This window comes from Elaeis guineensis, chromosome 8, assembly GCF_000442705.2.
Source record: "Elaeis guineensis isolate ETL-2024a chromosome 8, EG11, whole genome shotgun sequence".
Taxonomy (NCBI): Eukaryota; Viridiplantae; Streptophyta; class Magnoliopsida; order Arecales; family Arecaceae; genus Elaeis; species Elaeis guineensis.
The window spans coordinates 2,138,016-2,156,896 of NC_026000.2; the positions used below are offsets into that span (position 1 = coordinate 2,138,016).

General features: G+C 38.6%; 1 protein-coding gene and 1 non-coding gene across 2 annotated transcripts; one reads left to right on the forward strand and one right to left on the reverse strand.

Moving 5' to 3' along the window:
* The first annotated feature begins 300 nt into the window (after window positions 1–300).
* On the forward strand, window positions 301–3,500 carry LOC105050815 (uncharacterized). The gene is made up of 5 exons (XR_012143252.1): window positions 301–1,637; window positions 1,912–1,962; window positions 2,046–2,144; window positions 2,677–2,832; window positions 2,924–3,500. It is a non-coding gene; the product is annotated as an uncharacterized protein (transcript).
* Window positions 3,501–15,201: 11,701 nt separating this feature from the next.
* On the reverse strand, window positions 15,202–18,344 carry LOC105050813 (uncharacterized). The gene is made up of 2 exons (XM_010930982.4): window positions 17,566–18,344; window positions 15,202–17,403 (listed from the first exon to the last, which is right to left on the reverse strand). The coding sequence occupies exon 2, from the start codon at window positions 16,976–16,978 to the stop codon at window positions 15,692–15,694; it is 1,287 nt and encodes a 428-aa protein (XP_010929284.1). The 5' UTR covers window positions 16,979–17,403; window positions 17,566–18,344; the 3' UTR covers window positions 15,202–15,691.
* Between the last annotated feature and the right edge of the window lie 537 nt (window positions 18,345–18,881).

Here is an 18,881-nt window from a genome sequence, read left to right on the forward strand (position 1 = left end):
GTTCACTTCTCTCTTTTAACTATTGGTTTTGTAGTTTTTTCCCTCTTCTTTCCCTCATTTGCAAGCACTGTTTTTACAATGCTTATGAGACATTTGCTCGTTCCAGGGTCCTCCTTTCTGATTATTTGTTGCAACATGTGACTCTCTACCCTTTTCCCTATTGGACCCAGAGTCCATGTTTTTGCAATACCGTTATGCACTCCTACTTGTATTTCTTTTCTTTATTGTGACTATTTTTCTTGCATAATTAGAATTTTCCATTTCTGCTCTTTCTTCACAACTTTGAATTACCATTTGCAGCTCTGAGGAACCATCCTGTGCTAGAGTATTGAAATTTGCGATGCTTATCTCCAAATTTTGATTTTGAAATGGATGAATTTGTGGTTGAGAAAGCTGCTGGAGGGCATGATTTTTCTCGTAAAGGGTCGGCATTGTTTTTATAGATCAAAACCATGAGGATAGAAGCATTCAAGATTGCGACAGATTAGGATGCAGCACCAGCCTTAATTCCATGAAAGGGACCCAAATTGGTGACCTAGAAAAAGCCAGATATGTAAAGGCTACTTTTTGCTCTGCGAGCGATAAGACCATTGCAGGAAGCTCTTCTAAATCATTATCTTCATATAGCAGCTACCAAAAGTCTTTCCATGAACGACAGAAGCAAACATTACAACGAGAGAAGGTTATAGCAGAAAGCAGTAACACCCAAGGGAATATTGGAGATTCAGAGGCACAATACACAGCATTTCATAGACAAATCATGGGAGCTAGAAGATTCAGAATGTTCAAAATCCAATCCCACAAAAGTTGGCATTCAGATGTTACTGCCGGATTTGCCAATTCTTGAACGGGTATCTACAAACAGATCAGACTCGCCAGGTCGCTGCACCATCGCATCGAGTTCAAAATCACATGATCAAATTAACCATAATTTTGGTTCGGGCAATCAGACTGTTTCTTCAAGATCCTTTTACCGGCATTCTACTTATGCATCTAGAAACTTTGGGAATGCTGCTAGCCCTGCTCCACAAGGTCTGGGTATAGAGGCACATAAGTGTGGTCTTAAAAGTCTAATTTGCACATCAGTATCAGATGTTCTTCCATCAGTATCAGAATTCTCTCGTGGAGCGAATTCTGCTGCCAAAGACGAGGGCACAAGTGGCCCCTCAGCTGGAAGATATTCAGGTTCTACACATACAGGCATTTCTGGCTTAAGTCGATCTCTTCCAGAACATCGAATACATCGACAAACTTTGTTAAATATCAGGAGCAGACCTTCCAGCAGGGATGATGCAGCTTCAGTTAGAACACGTGTAACTTCTACTGGGGATGCTAGAACAAGGCTGTCTGAGCAAGGGGTTGGTAATACCCTTCCAGTACATGAGCCTGTCGTGATCGCTCCACCACAGCAGAATCAAGTTTCTATCTCAGACGCTGATCTGGAAACCTCATCACGATCAACTTCCACAGAGTTGCCAAATGTCTCGCTTAATTCATCTGAACATCGAGGTTCAAGTAGCAGGACTGCTCGAAGTAGAATGGTTTCTTGTCCTGAAGATGGGAGCACAAATATTCTCCAGGGCTCTTTGGGAGATAGAGGCAGCTACAGACGCTTCAACATGGACAGAATTGATGAGGTCTTTTCCCAATTCTGGAACAGCCATACCTTGTCATATACTTCAGCTGTGCACGGTTATTTGATGGAATCAATATTTTCTTTTTTCACCCCAGAATTCTGCTAGAATTATTTCAGAAAGGATTCATGGATAAAATCATTTTTCTTTTTCCTGTTTCGTAAAGATTAAATTAGTTTTTCAAAATTGCTATATATACAGTAATTGTGTGATGACTGCACAATGGAGTCTGAGAATTTGAGTTTGAAGCTCGACTTATGACACATAAACATTGCAGGTATTGTTGGCTTTAGAGAGGATTGAACGAGGCGAGGAATTAACACCGGAGGTTGTTGATCTGTGTTCTAATTCCCCACATCTTATTTTTGTTTGTTAACTAAATTAACTAAATGAGATTTTATTCTCTTGCAGCAATTATCGGTGCTAGAGACAACTTTATTCTCAGCAGGCGTTAGCTTCAGTGATCGGCACAGGGACATGAGAATGGACATTGACAATATGTCCTATGAGGTACATTCTTTATCAGCCAATTGCATCTAGAGTTCAGACATGCATCTTGTATCCATGTGTCATTCCAATAGAGAATATGGGTTTTTTTGGGTATGTGTGCACGTGCGCACGTGTTTTCTTGTTCATTTTGCCTGGAAAAATCCGAAAAAATCTTTTGCAAAGAGTAGTAACTAGTGAAATTAGTTCTTTTCTATTATCTTCTGTGAATCAATCCATGCTCCAACGCATGACCAATAAGTTCTTTTCTATTTTGGCGTGTCCTTTCTTTTGCCATTCTGCCTGAAGTGTGTATTGAACAGTCAAAAAACATGCATACGTTTTGGATAGCATAACTGCTGAATAGTCATTATTCTATAATTGATAAAGTTCTTCCCATTTACTGAAGTGATAATTTTAGTTTTTATCGACCCGTATAAATATTTTGATACTAATGGTCTGTGTAAAGGTTGTCCTTAAGTTTAGAATGTTACTGAACTTTTATCTTCCTTTTCCCTGTATTGTTCTGAGAAGCTCAATAATGTTTGGCGAACAGGAACTGCTAGCCCTGGAGGAGAAAATGGGAACTGTAAACACAGGGCTTTCAAAGGACCAATTGTCGGAATGTCTCAAGAGAAGCTTATACACTCCTGCTTCTGAAGTTTCGGGAATCACTGGCTCTGGTGATGAAACCAAATGCAGCATCTGCCAGGTACTTATGCTGTTCACTGACATGCTATGAAATTAATTTTTGATATAGAAAATATTGTTATGGATTTGTTGCGTTGTAAAAGCTCCTTTAGGTTCTTATTTTGACAAAGAGCGGGCAGGACATTTTACGGATTAATAACCTTTGCCCATTTGATATGCCTGATGTTCATCACAAAGTCATGAAGGTTATTCATTCGATATGAATTGATACAATGTCTGCATTGGTGCATTCCAGATCGGCCCTGGCATTTGGTGCTTCTTTCATCAACTACTGATTGATCTTGGAACTTTGCGGTGATTGGAGCTCTGTCATTGTGTGTGACCCATGTGATACTAGCTTTCCATATATCCTTACCCAATATCACAACTATAGACTCCGTGCCTTCTAGTTGATCTTTAATTAAAACCAGGTTGTGCTGATCTGCTATAACAGGCACGCTGATAGTGGGTTGATTGTAACACATATTTTTGCTTTAAATCGGCTCATAGTAGTGCTTGATCATATTGCATGATGCATTGCCGTAGCTCAAAAGAACTTGAGCAGATTAAACAAAAAATTGCTCGCAAAACAGTATGTTTGGTTTTTTTTTTTTTCCTTTCTTTATCAGCATTTAGGTAGATGCTGAGTGATAGAATGTTGCAGTACCTCTTCTCTAAATTGGATGATCTGCTGTTTCCTTTCAGGAAGAGTATGTCGTGGGGAGGAGGTGGGCAATTTGACATGCGAGCATCGCTATCATGTGGCCTGCATCCATCAGTGGCTTGGGCTGAAGAATTGGTGCCCAATTTGCAAAGGATCGGCTATTACCCCTAAAGAACGTCCAAAACTGAAGAATCGGATCTTCTCCGTCTGAAGGCAGCTTAGAGAAGTTAAACTAGAATTGCAGGACCTTCTCTAGGTTCTTGTCCAACGTCTGCATACTTTTTTTTTTTTTTTTTAATGAAAACGCTTGAGTAGAAATATTGATATCAGGGTCTTACCTTCAGTTTCATTGGTTTGTAGGTAGTCCTTATTTATTTATTAAAAAACATTTGCATGCTTAACCAGAAGCTCAAGTTATTGACATATACGAACGCTCATCTCCTCTCATGAAAGAGGAGAGAATCTTTGGAAGAGGTTATCGAGGAATCCTGAGAACCCATATTCCTCCGATAAAAGAATATTTCCTCAGAAAGTTTTCCTAAAAAAGGCTGACATCCACAACAGGTGGACTAAAATAGTCGGCTTATTCGCAAGGGATGCCATCTGATTACTGGATTCTCTCGCCCTTTGTGTAGGGCCATGGCTAAGAAACTCTGGTGAGGCCTCCTGTTATTAGCATTTAATGATTAATCATCTCATTTTATTTACTACGTATATCCCCCACAATACCAACACAAGGATCGAAAGACCCAAATAGCTGAACTTGAAATGAACCCAACTTTTGCATATTTAGATCCTGTTATATTTAGATCCTGTTTGGTCGCCTAGATAACGAATCTTGGAATTTTCAGTGCGTTCTTGGTGGGGGAAACTGATTTCTTTCGAGGTAACTTCCAAACCATGTACGAAAACCTTCGAACTGATTTCATTTTTCCTCGTGAGATCGCAAGAGGCACACCAAAAGTATATTTGTAGATAAAATGCCAGCATTAACTGCTGACATAGACAATAGTTTTTGAGATAAAAGTTACATAGTTTTTGAGAGAAGAAAGTTACAAAGCTTTTTTCTTTTTTTTTTTTTTTTTGTTACGAAACCACAACTATATCAAATTAACATTAAATACATCCCAAACCCAACATGATGTGTGATAAATACATTAAAGTCTGGAAGAGTAGATAAGGACTGAAGAAAAAACAGAAACTTGACCGCTTGAAACCAAGTTATAGAAAAGTATGGATATCTTGAGGTGTTTACAAAGCATCAATCACAGGAAACATCATTCAAAGCTTCACTACTTTCTAGTGGCCAAAGGAGAACCTTTTTTCTTCTAGAGCTTCAAAATCAATGCATACTCAGCACTCACCACGGAATTATACTATAAGAAGAACATCCAGCGGACACATTCAGAATCTGAGGGCTAGTTCACTAATTTAATAAAGTGTATTCGAGCCCAAAGGATTGTTCACCAATATAAATGATGAAGCAAATCCACATGGACTGTTAATGTCAACAATGAACCACATAAAAACAGGAATATCACTTCACATTCAACAGTCTGATTTGCAGCCAAGAAAAAACTGAAATAAACATAAACATATAAATACCTAGTCGTCCTCATTATTATTGAGGGAAATAATGGACCAGAGCTGAATCCATGTTAATAAATTCCTAGTCATTCTTGATAGGTACAAAGGCCCCAAATAGTGCTGGAACAAAGCCACCAATTACGAATCTATTGCAGCATCATTTATTTCATCCAGGAAGCTCGTTGTCATTGTATAAGCTATCAAAGAGGCGATTGTGTTTGATGGATTCCAATTGTACTGCTGGGTTCATTGGGCTGGAAGATTTTCCTTATGGTCGACGTTTACAAGAATGCAGCATCTGAGAACGGAGAACCACGTTGCACCTGGATACCAAAAGAAAAAAAACACCACTTGTTTCAGCATGTTCCTCCACTTTCATAGAGATTTCAGATGCATTTTGCTGATCTGCAGGGAAGTGATAATTTTCAACATCAAAACTCAAAACCTTTCCTAAATGGTACCGAATTTGTCAAGTTTCAATTACAATCTGAAGCTGGGTTCCATCACCATAATAGCAGGTACCTCATACGTTGCATAATTTCCTGCAAGGGGTTCAGAGAGCTTTTTTCTCTGGACTTGGCAAAATGGGCATGATAAAGTCTCTTAAAATTTTCACAGAACATCTAGAAACAAACAGAGGCATGAGACAAAAAAAATGTATATATAAAATTAGAATATGAAGGCAAAATGAAGTAGAAATATGCTTACAGCATTCTTTGCGACATTATCTTAAAATGTATGTTATAATCTCCAACTCCCATTGCACATTGTTCTTCCACGTGGCATCTTGAAGTAGTCATGGAGTCGCAAAAAGTAAGCAGGAGGCACAACTGATACAACCTGTTTCATCCATTTAATAGAAGTAACCTATTTTAAGCACCAACTCCCATTTCAGGAGCTCATAGGACCACCACAAAACATTACAGGTTGGAACATCAGAATATGCCCTATACTATTCTGGAGCCAGTAAATTATCAAAAGTTATAGAAGTAACCTATTTTAAGCACCACTACCTTTTCAGGAGCTCTTAGGACCATCGCTTAACATTACAGGTTGAAATATGGGAATATGCCCTATAATATACTGGAACCTGTAAACACTCAAAAGTTTGGTACCTGCCAGATATCCAGAACTCTCAAAGTATGTGAGAAGTGTAGTGCATGTTTCATGATACTTGCCACATAAATGAAATGCAACAACAGAGCACTAGCGTATGAATGTTTGTATGCTGATGCAGTTACCCTCCCATGAGGAGCAGAAAAGATCTGTTCTTAGTTCATGTTTTCATGAACACTAACAATCCACCACCATCATCTTACTGTGGAGTGTGCCTACAGTCTTTCCCTTGGACGGCTCATATAATGAATGACAGGCCCCTGATATCTTTCAGTCCTCCATGACTGCAGAACGGTTGATTTCCAGTCAGTCAAGCTTCAATTTATTCCCTTGGACAGCTCTTATATAATGAATGACAGGCCTCTGACATCTTTCAGTCATCCTCCATGACTGCAGGACGGCTGATTTCCATGCAGTCAGGCTTCAACCTACCTTCCAAGAAGCCAATATGGGTGCCAATAAGGCAGCCAATTTCTGCAGAAGGCTGCGTGAAAAGTTTCTCTGGACTAATGACTATCCTGATGTAATCAAACAACAGTTATATTTTGATGTATCAGACACTTATCTAGAGCAGTATGCCATTTTACGCACCATAAAATCTGATGCAATTTTTGACATTCTATGTTTCCTCCAAAACTAATCTTCAAAAGATGTAACATATTCTGTTGAATTCCACCCACCATTTTAACACCAAGTTCTCTCATTCATCCTTCTTGTCAATCGCAGAATATAAATTCATAGCTACTGCTGTGCATTAGACACTCTTTATGGTACAGTTCTATATGTCTGCAACAAATCTCTATATACTAAAGCTTCGAATATAAGGAAACAAGTTTTAGATGGAATTTTGTTTTGAGGATCCACTGATGTAAAAAGGACTAAAGTGATGCAAGAACACACTAGATGATATTCAACAACGATGCAGTGACCAAGATGTATGAAATATGCAAGGATAATACAAAATTCTTTAAAAATTATTTTTTTTATTCTTGGATTTGAATTGAAATTGACTTTAGGAATTTAGTTTATGGGTTCAATTTTCAATGCGGTCTGCAACAAAAGCTTTAATTTGCATAAATCACCCTTATATTTATTTACTTGTCAGTTTATAGCGGGATGAAGTTGTTTTACAAGGAGATCAAGGAATCACACAAGTTTGTACATTGCATGTCTATATGAAAGAAAAGTGAAGGATGCATTTAACATGGTTCTGGAAGATCCATTTATTTTCACCCTCTCTTCTTTGTTCCTTTAGTTACCCTTATCATCATCTGTAGTTGGTGTTGGATCTGCAGCAGATATGTTGTAAGATCTGACTGAAACCTTGACCCTTCAAAATTTTGCCTGCACTTCCATGAACATCTAAAGTTCTCGAATCCATAGTAGGTAGAAATCCCCCTAAATCAATGTTTAATTCTTTAAGGAACTCAGGCTTTCATTATATATCCTTTCAATGAACCAACCGTGAATCACTCATGTTTGGCTTCAGACTAGTTAAGCTTGATTGGATTGTAATATAAGACAAGCATGAGCACAGTCCAGCTCACTCGAGCTTGGCTCTTTTACATGCATAATAGAAAGATCCAACTACTTAAAATGTAATTGATGAGTTGAACATGAAAAACAAGTTACAAGAATGAGAATTTATATTTGATCAACTTGTAGTTTCATGGGATCATGATATCTGCCTTGAAATACCTTTGACATCGATAATTGATTTGTAAACCAAGTCTCCTCAAATTTCTCTTATAATCCTTACCCAAGGATATCCTGGAGGCCCATGCCCCTAAGCAGATCTAAGCGGATGCTAATTTTTCGACTTTCATTTGATTGGATGGTTTGAAGACCATTGGTGCACGGTGGTATGCCATTCAAATTGAACATCCAAAACGAGCTACATAAGATGGGGGTTTATCATAAGCTGGCAAGACTATCCTTCAGAAGATTTCAAATTGATGATGAGTTTTCAAAAAGAAGGGAACTTTGCAACAAAAGCATATCAGATGACAAAGAATATGAAGGGATAACATGAAAATAAGCTATAGTGATAGTTTAGTATCTAATTTAGTTAAAGCATTTCAATTATGGCTTTGATTTAAAGCTGGCTTAGAAGTTAGTAACAAATTCTTTATGATTTCAGTCATTAGTGTGCAAAGCCAAGAGTTACTTATCATCCACAGTTTCACTTATAGGGGCATGTTGGGTTTGCTCAATGAGCTATTTTCAGAAGTGGTTGAGGAGAAACACGAATATGAGCATTTTCAATTAGAATTTTATGAAATTTGTGCACCCACTTGATGTGGTTCGCAGGAAAATGTTTTAATTTCTGTTAGTATCCCCTGTTGTTAACAAACATTTCATATGATTTGACTGAAAATGATAAAGTAGACTTTTTGTTTTCAGTACCATTTTATTGACTTGTCCTCACATTAACCCATGTTTTACAAAATATCTAGGAGCCTTAAGAACCTTACAACCATCTTTTTGAACCAACTATTTGGAATTTCGTGTCCAGATACGTCCTAACACAGATCTGGACAGCAAAACATAAGATCTGTGGACCCAATACCTTATGGCTTAACTTTCAGTTCATCATGAAGGCTTTGAATAATCTTGGATAGTTTTAGACATCATAATGAAAGATTTTTCTATTGCTAGGACAATCTCTTCAAATGCCACAAAATAAAAGGTTGATATATAAAAGTATATATCAAATGGTGTGCCCTTTCCACTAAAAGATGTTCTTGTTACTCCAGGTATTAACCGCAGGTTGCAGAGTTACTTTCCAAATTGAAGGGACAACATCCTAATTTCCCCATTGCACAATCTTGAAGGATGGAAAAATTTTCTCAGACTTTAACTGGGATTAATCAGAAGACAAAATGTAGGAAAGAAATGATATCTTCCTAACATTAAGAAGCCTTCTTGAAACTAGCTGTTTGAACATGTAATTGTGCATTGGAAAGCGACAAGTCAACCAGTTTGTGCCTTCTAATAGAATAGTCCCAGACACACTAGAATACTAGATTGTGCCCCCTCCAGTCCCCACCTACCAACCCCAGGTCACCATCCTGTGTGCACCTTTTATCTGAAGTGAAACCTGAACCTAGGTTCCAGTCCAGCTATTCACACACATGCAGAAACAACAATTTAGATAATAAATAAATAAAGTTTTAATTGAAATAAGTGATTGATATTATTGAAGATTTGATCCTTCTTTTTTTTTTCAAAGAACTTGTTAACTCTTATAGAAGTTTTCTTAGGTCTGATAACTTCAGAGTTCCTTACTCTACAGTCCACCTACCAAACTTCGCTTGAATCCTTGCCGGGATGTCAGACTTAATCTTTGCTAACTAGATTAGTTGTCCCATTATCTCAATGACTTTTCAGACTTTATCAATCAAGGCCAGCATTATCTGTCCTGTCAGGCAACTATACGTTGTTTACATTAGAAATTTGATGCGAGCACTATACACGTTCAGATGGTGGACAACATCGTTTCACAAGATCATCAAGAAGTTAGGTGAGAAATATATGACCTTGAAATGAACTCATGAAAGGTATATTTAATTTTGAGAGCTCGTAATGTAGTCTAAAGGAACAGAATCAATAATATATCTCTGATCATCATCCAACTATTCTGCAGATACTAACATATATTGGAATAACATGAGAACAGAAGATAAAAGATGTTTTTTCAACGAGCATGACTTACAATGCACAACACCATGTTTTCCCATGTTTACAGAATTGCAAGCTTTTGCTAACCAGTCTATTCTCAAAATCATTTTTTCAATAGTGAACCTCATTCACTGCTCAAGAGGTGGCTTCTAAAATAGCTGTTAGGTTAAGAATGGTAATATAAGATGAATCTTGGAGCTTTTCTAGTAAAACTCCCAGACCCAAGCTAGTCTCAGCTAATTTAACTTTGGAACAGTATATCTTATTCAATTGTAGACGACCAAACAATATCAGGGACTAGGTTGTTCATGGTGGCAGAGTTTAATCTGTAAGGAATTTTTTTTTTTAAGGACACTAGAAGCTTTCACTGATTTAAGCATATGATTTCATGCATCTTACTCTTCAGCAAACTATAGTGGAAACAAAATTTAATCTAGCTGGAGTATTATAGTTGCCATCCAATGAGCATTTTTTCTCACCAGAACTATTCACATAGGTGAATGTGTAAGGACCACTCAAACATGGTCAAATGAATCAAATGGACGGAAGGAAAAGAAAAGGGCAAGAACATACAACCAAAAGACATCTGTAGTTAAAGAAAATTCACATAAATCCCCTAGTTTCTACATTACAACCTCATGTCCCTTTCATAAGTACATATAACTCCCACCTTGTTAGGTAACAACCACTCCCTCCATGCCAGGCCTATCAGTTTGGCTGACCTCTTCAGCATTCCTTTACTGATGTCACAGATTAAACAAATCCAAACAAATAAGATATCAGTCTGCAATCTGCATTATCTCCACTACATCCTATGAGATGAAATACTAATTTATGATGTCGATGTCAACAATCATATATGCAGAAATTAGACAGCAGGATGAAGGACTAGAGTTACTCGTAGGTTTAGGTATGACACAGTCATTTGTCACCAGCTTAACATAGAAAGATTCATCCCCCATAGATACGTAGATACAGAACATGTTCTTCCAACATATAACTAGCCTAGTCCCATGCACAGTGAACATTGAAAAGCACCTATAACATAATATATATGTGAAGCAGTTGCCTAACATTACTTCAATATTTAGGAACTAATGAAAGAAAGAATCGGATACAGGAAATGTCTTCTTATATATCACCTTCAGGGAAAGAATGGATGGTTCAATAAAGAGACTATCCAAAATAATTAACTCATCGTGGCCTTCACAACTAATGCATTCAAACGCCTGATTAATAAGCACAAAAAGCATATCACAGCTACACAAAATACGAATGCATTTGCCCAGAAGGACATGTTCAAGAAATAAACAAAGATGAAACAACAACCACAACAACAACAATAGCATTAATCATAAACAGCAGCAGCAGTAATTACGATGGCATATGGGAAGGTGATGGTTTGAACAGAAGCTTCATCCTTTCTTTGCCGATACTAGGTATGATACTGGTACCTCGTATCGTCCTAGTTTCTTACTCATATAGCATGGTATATATGATATGCTACAGTAGGGTACATCCCTTACACAAGGTGAGGAGACCCTTTTACAATCAGCCATAATACCACGCAAAACCAGGTGATATGGGTCAGTATAATACCAGGCAGAACCGATTGGTTCCTCCCAGCGCAGGCGGGTTTAGCCCTTATGCCACATTGAACCTTAGTATTGCATCACTATCTTATTGATAGATACAATACGCCCAGCATTGAGCATTATGGGTTGGTACAATGAATCAAGGCTCCAACACTGTGGACAAGGGCTTATTAAACTAAAACTTGAATGGATGGATTGATAAACATGAGCTGATTGTTAGTCCAAGTAACTTTTTCTTTAGAAAATATTGTATATGACCATGAGGTTAGACAGACTTCTACCAATTTAACAATGCACAAAGATTAATTAGGAGAGGCATTCCCTACATATTTAGACTTAATTAACCTAAAAATATCCAAAAATATAATTCACTAATATCAAACAAGAATAGCACTACAATTTTTTTAAAAAGAAAACAGCATAGCCAATTATGCACCTTATCTTTCAACAGCCTTTCTTTTGCCTCTTGCACTCCAAGCATACCGAGGGAAGCAACTCAGTAAAAGCAAAATAAATAATTTTTTTCTTTTTACAAAATAATCAAATTACATACAAAGTACTGTAGAATACATGTTGAGGTGATGAAAAAGATATGCGACCGCTTCATTCATTTTTTTAGAGCTCCAAGTTTGCCTCTTCTGCCCGTTGGTATCTATGCTTTAATCAGCTATTTCCTCCATCTTATAGCCTGAATTGATTAATGGTTTTCACCTGCGAACTCAATAACAACGCTTTAAGTTTAAATCACTTCAAAGTGCAAAAGAAGAGATTTTTCTCATGGTACTGAAGTTTCAGAGCTAAAGAGTTCTGTAAAAGTCGTAACAAACTGAAGTATGAGAAATCTGCAAAACAAAATGCATGGACAACCTGAAAAAAAAAAAAAGAGAGATGGGATTTTCTGTGGGGAGAGTTAGCTTTATAATAGAGGTCCCTGAGCTTCAGATTCGTGATGTAAAATCTATATCATATTCATCATTATTTTTTACCTCCTAAGTCATAAATAGAGATGAAAGCTTTACAAAAGCTACTGGCAACTAGTTTTTTATATAAATGTTTCTTTCTTGGATAGAGCCACCTCACAAGACTTGCCACAAATTTGCTGCTCCCTATTTGTGTGGCATATAAGAACATTTTCAAAATCTTCACGGTAACTACTTACGCATTGCCAGTCAAATTCCTAAAGGGTTTATCAACAAATATTTCTAAAGCAGGTTAAGTGGGGGAAAAGCCTCCCAGGTAAAAAAAATAAAAAAAAGGATTCTCCTCTATTATTTCTAATATAGCAAGATGCTAAAAAAATTTGTAAGCCATCAGCAAAAATCATGGTCAAAATAAGAATATAGGAACCACAAATTTTTAATATGAAAAAGAAATCAGAAGAAACTTAACATTTGCAAAAGATGTAATCAACAAACTGAGCCTAACTAACAATCTGAAATATAATGAACTACGAACAAAAGACAGGAATAGAAATTACAGAAGTGCGATTCTCTTCATTAATCAGAAAAAAAACTCAATTATGCAGCATAAACCATCAGGCCATGGAAAAAAGAAGAGCAAAGGATCAGAGCAAGTAAAGAAGAAAAAGAAGCAAATATAAGAAAAATAAAATTCAATGCAATTATCTACCTACTTACCAGGAATGAACTAAGGTTGCAAACTTGTAGTCTTCCTAATGACAAACCAGAGTTGCATTTTCTGTGAGGAGGTAGATATCAACATCTATATGGCAGAAAGCAGATGTCTTAAGATTCCTTTTTTTCATTTTTCTTTCAGCTGAATAAGTTGTTTTAGTCACTTGACAATAGAAACTAGTGTAAAGGTGAACTTACAGATCCCAGTCTCTCCCTTCATAGACATTCTAATATATTTATGAGCATCTTCAAACATGAGATAACTCTACACGTGAGGATAACTGACCAATAAAAGCATTATTTAGGAACATATTGTACACATCTTCAATAGATACCAGCAAGTCTTTCTTACATAATTGCCACAAACTAGCTGATACTAACAATATTTTGAACATTTAAAGTACCTCATTTAATCCAACTGCTTAAATAGAAGCAAACTCGGTACATTTCCACCCTCACATGGATCTTGCAAAATCATTGCTTAGTATTTAAGAGAATCTTTTTCCAAAAGAAGTTATTCATAAGACTCCAATAAACAATTAGATTCATTCAAGTGTTTTTTAACTGCTAGTAAATCATTCTATTGGAAAAGAACCATGAACACAGAGTTTAAATTCATTCAGAAAAAGCATCAATATCGTAATGTAGTAAGATCACGAACATCATGGGGTAAAAGCAAACTTCTTGCTTTGCTTGTGCAATTAGGGACAAAAATGGGGTATTTCAATAGTTGATTCATTGACTTAATGATATTATTGTCTATTTGTCCGTATGTGCAAGCATGTAGGAAACCCGTATGGACATGTGTAAGGATCTACTAAGACACCTCTCTCCCTCTCTCTCTCTCTCACACACACACACCTACAATTTAAAATTCTAGGATATATTTAGATGCTTCCATGTGTGCATAATTTTTCTGAGAGAAAGGGAAGGAAGCTCATATGCGTTATAATTACCTAGGTCCTATTACTTGGGAATGCACCACCCAAGATTCAAACCTAGAAGCTCTATTTACTAGCTAGAGAGGTTTGAGAATTGGGACAAGCCCCAATTTATTACATGTGTGCATATTCAATACTCATTTTAAGTTTGACATAAGTCCACATTTCACTCTTCCTACACCTCTAGAAAATATTTATACATGCCAATTTTTGGCTACAGCCTCTAAACAAGTAGCCAAAAAAGGCCATATAGGAAAACAAGTATAAAGAAAAAGCAAGCCCATCCCTGCATGCACAAAATAGTTCAGAAGTTCTATGTTTCTACCACTTAGATCTCAAAATCCAACAATAATGAAGTACAATCATTGTAAGAACAAAGGTTATTAATAAAAAATGCATGATTAGCTCTGTCTAGTAAAATTAGTTCCTAAACCCTGTAGGATAGCTCAGGCAATATTTGGCACAGCCCATTGTGAGTGACAGGTACCAGGGAAGGGACATGAAGCAGTAACAGACACATATTAGAGACAGTTAAGGATAAACAAAAGTTGGTTAAAAACCCACCATGGCCATTTATCAATACAAATATACAGGGAAAAAAGGGATAATGTATTAGTAGAGCAGATCGGAGAAAGGCAGGCATTTGAATAAAATTCTCCTTTTCTTCTCCGATGGTATAACAGTTAAAATAATCTAAATTTACATGCATGAATATTTTGATTATGACTCTTCACAATCAGAATTATCGTTCCTCCATATGAAAATGAAGAAAAAATAAACGAAAATTCATCCGTCCAATGACTGCTCTTGGAAATTCACATTTTAGTAGTCATCAGAAATTAGGCCATTGCTACCCACAAAGTATTTAGATAGTAAGCACTTCTTTTTCTATTCAGTATTCCATGATGAGTAACGAAATAAAGAACATCTTTATCAGACCCGAAACCTCTAGGCTCTCGCTTACCTCAGTGATATGGCAAAGTTCTTAGTGAAACAGTAACATCAAAAAAAAAACTAAAAGTCAGTAGTGAAACAAACATTAAAAAAAAAAACTCCCATCACTAAGTGCTCATTATTTATTCAAGAAACGCTATATAAACAGAACATATCTTAGTAGAAAACAGACAAAAAAATTTCCATGTATCTAATTGTTAAATGATAAAGAAATTCAAATTGAAAAAATCAGAAACGATCCATGAAATGGTATTGAACCAACCAAGCAATTTTCGCAATTGATTATACATACACCGCAACCCGCAAAACTTACAGAACAAGATGGTATAAGTTACAGAACAGTATTCCTGCAAAACTGTCTTCGGAGTCACTCCATGCTGTAAATTACATGAAAGCTCGATATCTCTGGGTGTGGTAGAGATGCCCCCAAATGGATTCTAAACATACAACAAATGGATCAAACAGGGGGTAATTTCTTTCCTTTGAGCAGATTGATCTTAAAAAATGTGTTCTTGCTTGAGCATGGACCCCACAGTGGGATCTTACAGAATTCTTCTGCTCAGATCCCCAAAGAAATCAGCCAAGCTGCACCTTTTAAGCTGTGGAAAGTGATTCTTTCTGTAACAGCCCAAACAGGCCGGCACATGGGTATCAGAACCCATCCAGCCGCAATTTGCTTCAAACCAGAAAGCTTGATCTGGATATGCACTTATTCTTCAAATGAATGGAGGCATATTTTCTCAATTAGCAAGGGCCAGTCCTCCCCTAGTTGCTGCGGATTTAGCTCCATTGCTACCTTAAAATCCTGCAGAGATATAGAACAATGGTTCTTCAGCTCATGTGTGCTCTCCAAAGGCCCACCACTACGTTGTACTTGCATGTGATTTCCCAGCCAAACACCGTTGATTGGCTTCCCATGAGGCTGCTGCTTATAAGCCAGCTGCTTTATTGGTTCATGCCCCTTCCTTGCCCGTACTATCTCGGCACACGACTTAATCAGCCGCTTCAAATAAGCATCCAGTCCATTATTCAATAAATTGGCAGAGTCCATCGTCACCTCTCCCAAAACTTGTGCTTCTGCTATTTTCTCCATTCGTTTCTTCAATACTTCAGTATGGCACAGTTCACCACAATCATAGCTGCTACTAAAGCCACTGCTGCTCACACTAGCTGCCAGCAGCAGAGACCTTCGAGCTCCACCTACACTTGCAGGACAGAAGGGAATTCCAAGTGGAGCCTGAAGAGGACCTCTAGCAGAGTTCAGATCATCCATATGCTCCAAGTCCTCCCTATCTTCCAGAACAACCACTTCAGCAAGACCCTTGCTATGAACAGAATCCCTTTCAAGTGGTGACGGCTTCTCTGTCCGTGCTCTCTTGGCTGGCTGATCAGCGGGCCCACCTTGTTGATGTTGCAATGGTCTCTTCAAATCACACAAATTCAAGTCACCATTCTCCCTCACGGTAACCACATCAGTGGGAACTGAAGACTGAAGAGCAGCAACTTCTGACCTCCCGTTTGGTCCAAGGGGGCTCGGGCGGTCTTTAATCTTCCGGTCCCGAATGACAGACCTGAACTTGCGAGGGGATGGCGGGAAGATATCTCCATTGGACCAAATGGATGCTGGTGCAATCGGGGCCAGGGATGAATTGAAACTATCGCCTATCTGAGGAGATTTCTTTGCCACAGCTCCGACAGGCTTTGACGCACCCTTGTCATGGACAACAGGGGGCGGACTCTTGGCCTGACAGGCATTTATAAGGATCGAGCGAATAAGCTGGTTGTGCAAGGGGAGGTTCTCGCGCCCAAGCGTTAAAAGACAGAGCTTATTGAACTCAGGCTTGCTCAGCTTATGAGATAACAAACCATTCAGGTAGCCGAAGTATCTCTGAGCTCGTTCTGGCCCAAGCCTCTTCGCTATTTGGGACTTCAGGTCCCCGAGATTGGTACGAGACTGCTGAGTTGGTGGTGGCGGTGGCTGTGCAGGCGGCGGCATCTCTCAATAAACAGTGGCCATGCAATTATTCACCAGATCAATCGAATTGAAGCTCTACCGTGCCCCTTCCCTGCTTCCCGGGTTTTGACCAAGATTAGGGTTTGCACCTTTTCTTAGAGACAGCGAGAGCTATACCCAATTCCCAACTTCTCCGCCAGAGCAATGCAGACCAAAATATCATCTTTCCCGACCAAAACCCTAAAGCGAGACAGGATCAGGAACCGACACGAAGAACGGAGATTCCGAGCTCGAATCCCTCCACAGACGCCAACTTGAAATCCGAATTCTCAAAGAGGGTGATCGAAAACCCTAGAACAATGCGAGGCGACTAGAATCGAGCCCCATTCGGCTGCCTGGAGCTCCAAAAAGCTCTCATTTTGCTCCGGAATCGCGAGATAGAAGCGGACGGCGATCTGCTCCGCGCTCTGCGATCGGAGAAACCACTTCAGCGAGGCGGATCTCGATGGAATCGCAGTCGGCGAGCGGATTGAAAGAATCAAAGCGAAAGAGAGGCCAAGAAAAGAAGAAGAAGGAGAATCCCAATCTATCGAGAAGGACGAATGGAGAAAAGAAGAGATTGAGCTGACCTCTTCGAGCTCGCTCGGAGTAGTGTGACACGCTTCGATTCGAAGCGCATAGCCGTGGACGCAGCTACAATCCTCTCTCTTTGCTTTCTCTCTCCTCTCTCTTTCCTTCGCTCTTTGCTTTCTCTCTCCTCTCTCTTTCCTTCGCTCGGTCGGGGCCCGTTGAACTGGATTGATCGCTGAAGAGCGGAAAAACTCGCGTGCTTGCTCGCTCTCTCTCTCGCTTTTTGTCCCCCCCTCCCTTCTCTCTCTTCGACTCGCTTCTCGCTCTCACGGTTCTTTGTTTTTTCCCTTTTCCCCCTCCCTCTCCGGGTATTTTTGTTTCGTTGGGGCTTCTAGACCAAAGCTGCGGGTATATTTTGTGCCGTTGGGGTTTTTGCTAATGGTCCGTTTGGGCGCGTGGGATTGGGGGTTTTATGCGGCACCATTTGAGTGCTGGAGGCTGAGTGCGATGATGCTGTGCTTCAGATGCGGGAAAGAGAGGGCAAATTGTGCCCACGGTCAAAACAGTGGGATGTTTGGCTGGGAGCCCACCACCAAAATGTCAGGGAAGGGGTGGGGGGGGAGTCGAAGAACTTCAGAGGTCAAATGTCAACGTGGGTTGGGTGGCTTCGGTATCATTGGAGGCACCAACGTAAGAGCCGGCCTTTGGTCGTGAGCGCCCAACATGCATAGTATGTGACTGTTTGTACGAAAGTATTTGAGGAAAAAAAACGTGAAGGCAAAAGAAAAATTGTGACACCTTAAAGCTAACCAGGAGCAATCTAACATTTGTTCTTCATTTGTTCAATGGACTAGATATCTTATATGAAATTTCAGTTAAATTTGTAGTGGCGTTGACCTACAATCCTGTCTTTTTTTGTCTAGACTTTCATGGTACTTTAAATCAGCCGAACTCAAGACTATGAGAATGCAGACCAAGCACTAATAAAAAATTAACATTAAGATAGATATAAGAATTCTACCAAAGCCATGATTAGCTCTAGCAAAGGTACAACATTAAAAGTTTTAACAGCAGACCATATCAATACTCATAGCATATTCGGTTTCAGAGTTAGCAACATAAGACTACAAAATTCAATAAGCCAAAAAACTTCTATGAGATGGACATTTGGTGCCTTTGACCTTCAATTTTCAAATGAAGAAATTTACCATGCACCAGTGTACCCTTTTCTAACAAGACGGACGATCATTGTTTGAAGAAGCAATTAAAGAAGATTCCAACTGCTTAAATGCACTAGCTCGTTACAATCACAACAGGAATAGCAGATGCTAAGAACAAAATAAAAAAAAAAACTTGAGCTGATTATCAAAGAAAT

Bases quoted from the DNA above. Each gene is read 5' to 3' on its own strand.
- LOC105050813 (XM_010930982.4), bottom strand. From the start codon at position 16,978: ATGCCGCCGCCTGCACAGCCACCGCCACCACCAACTCAGCAGTCTCGT.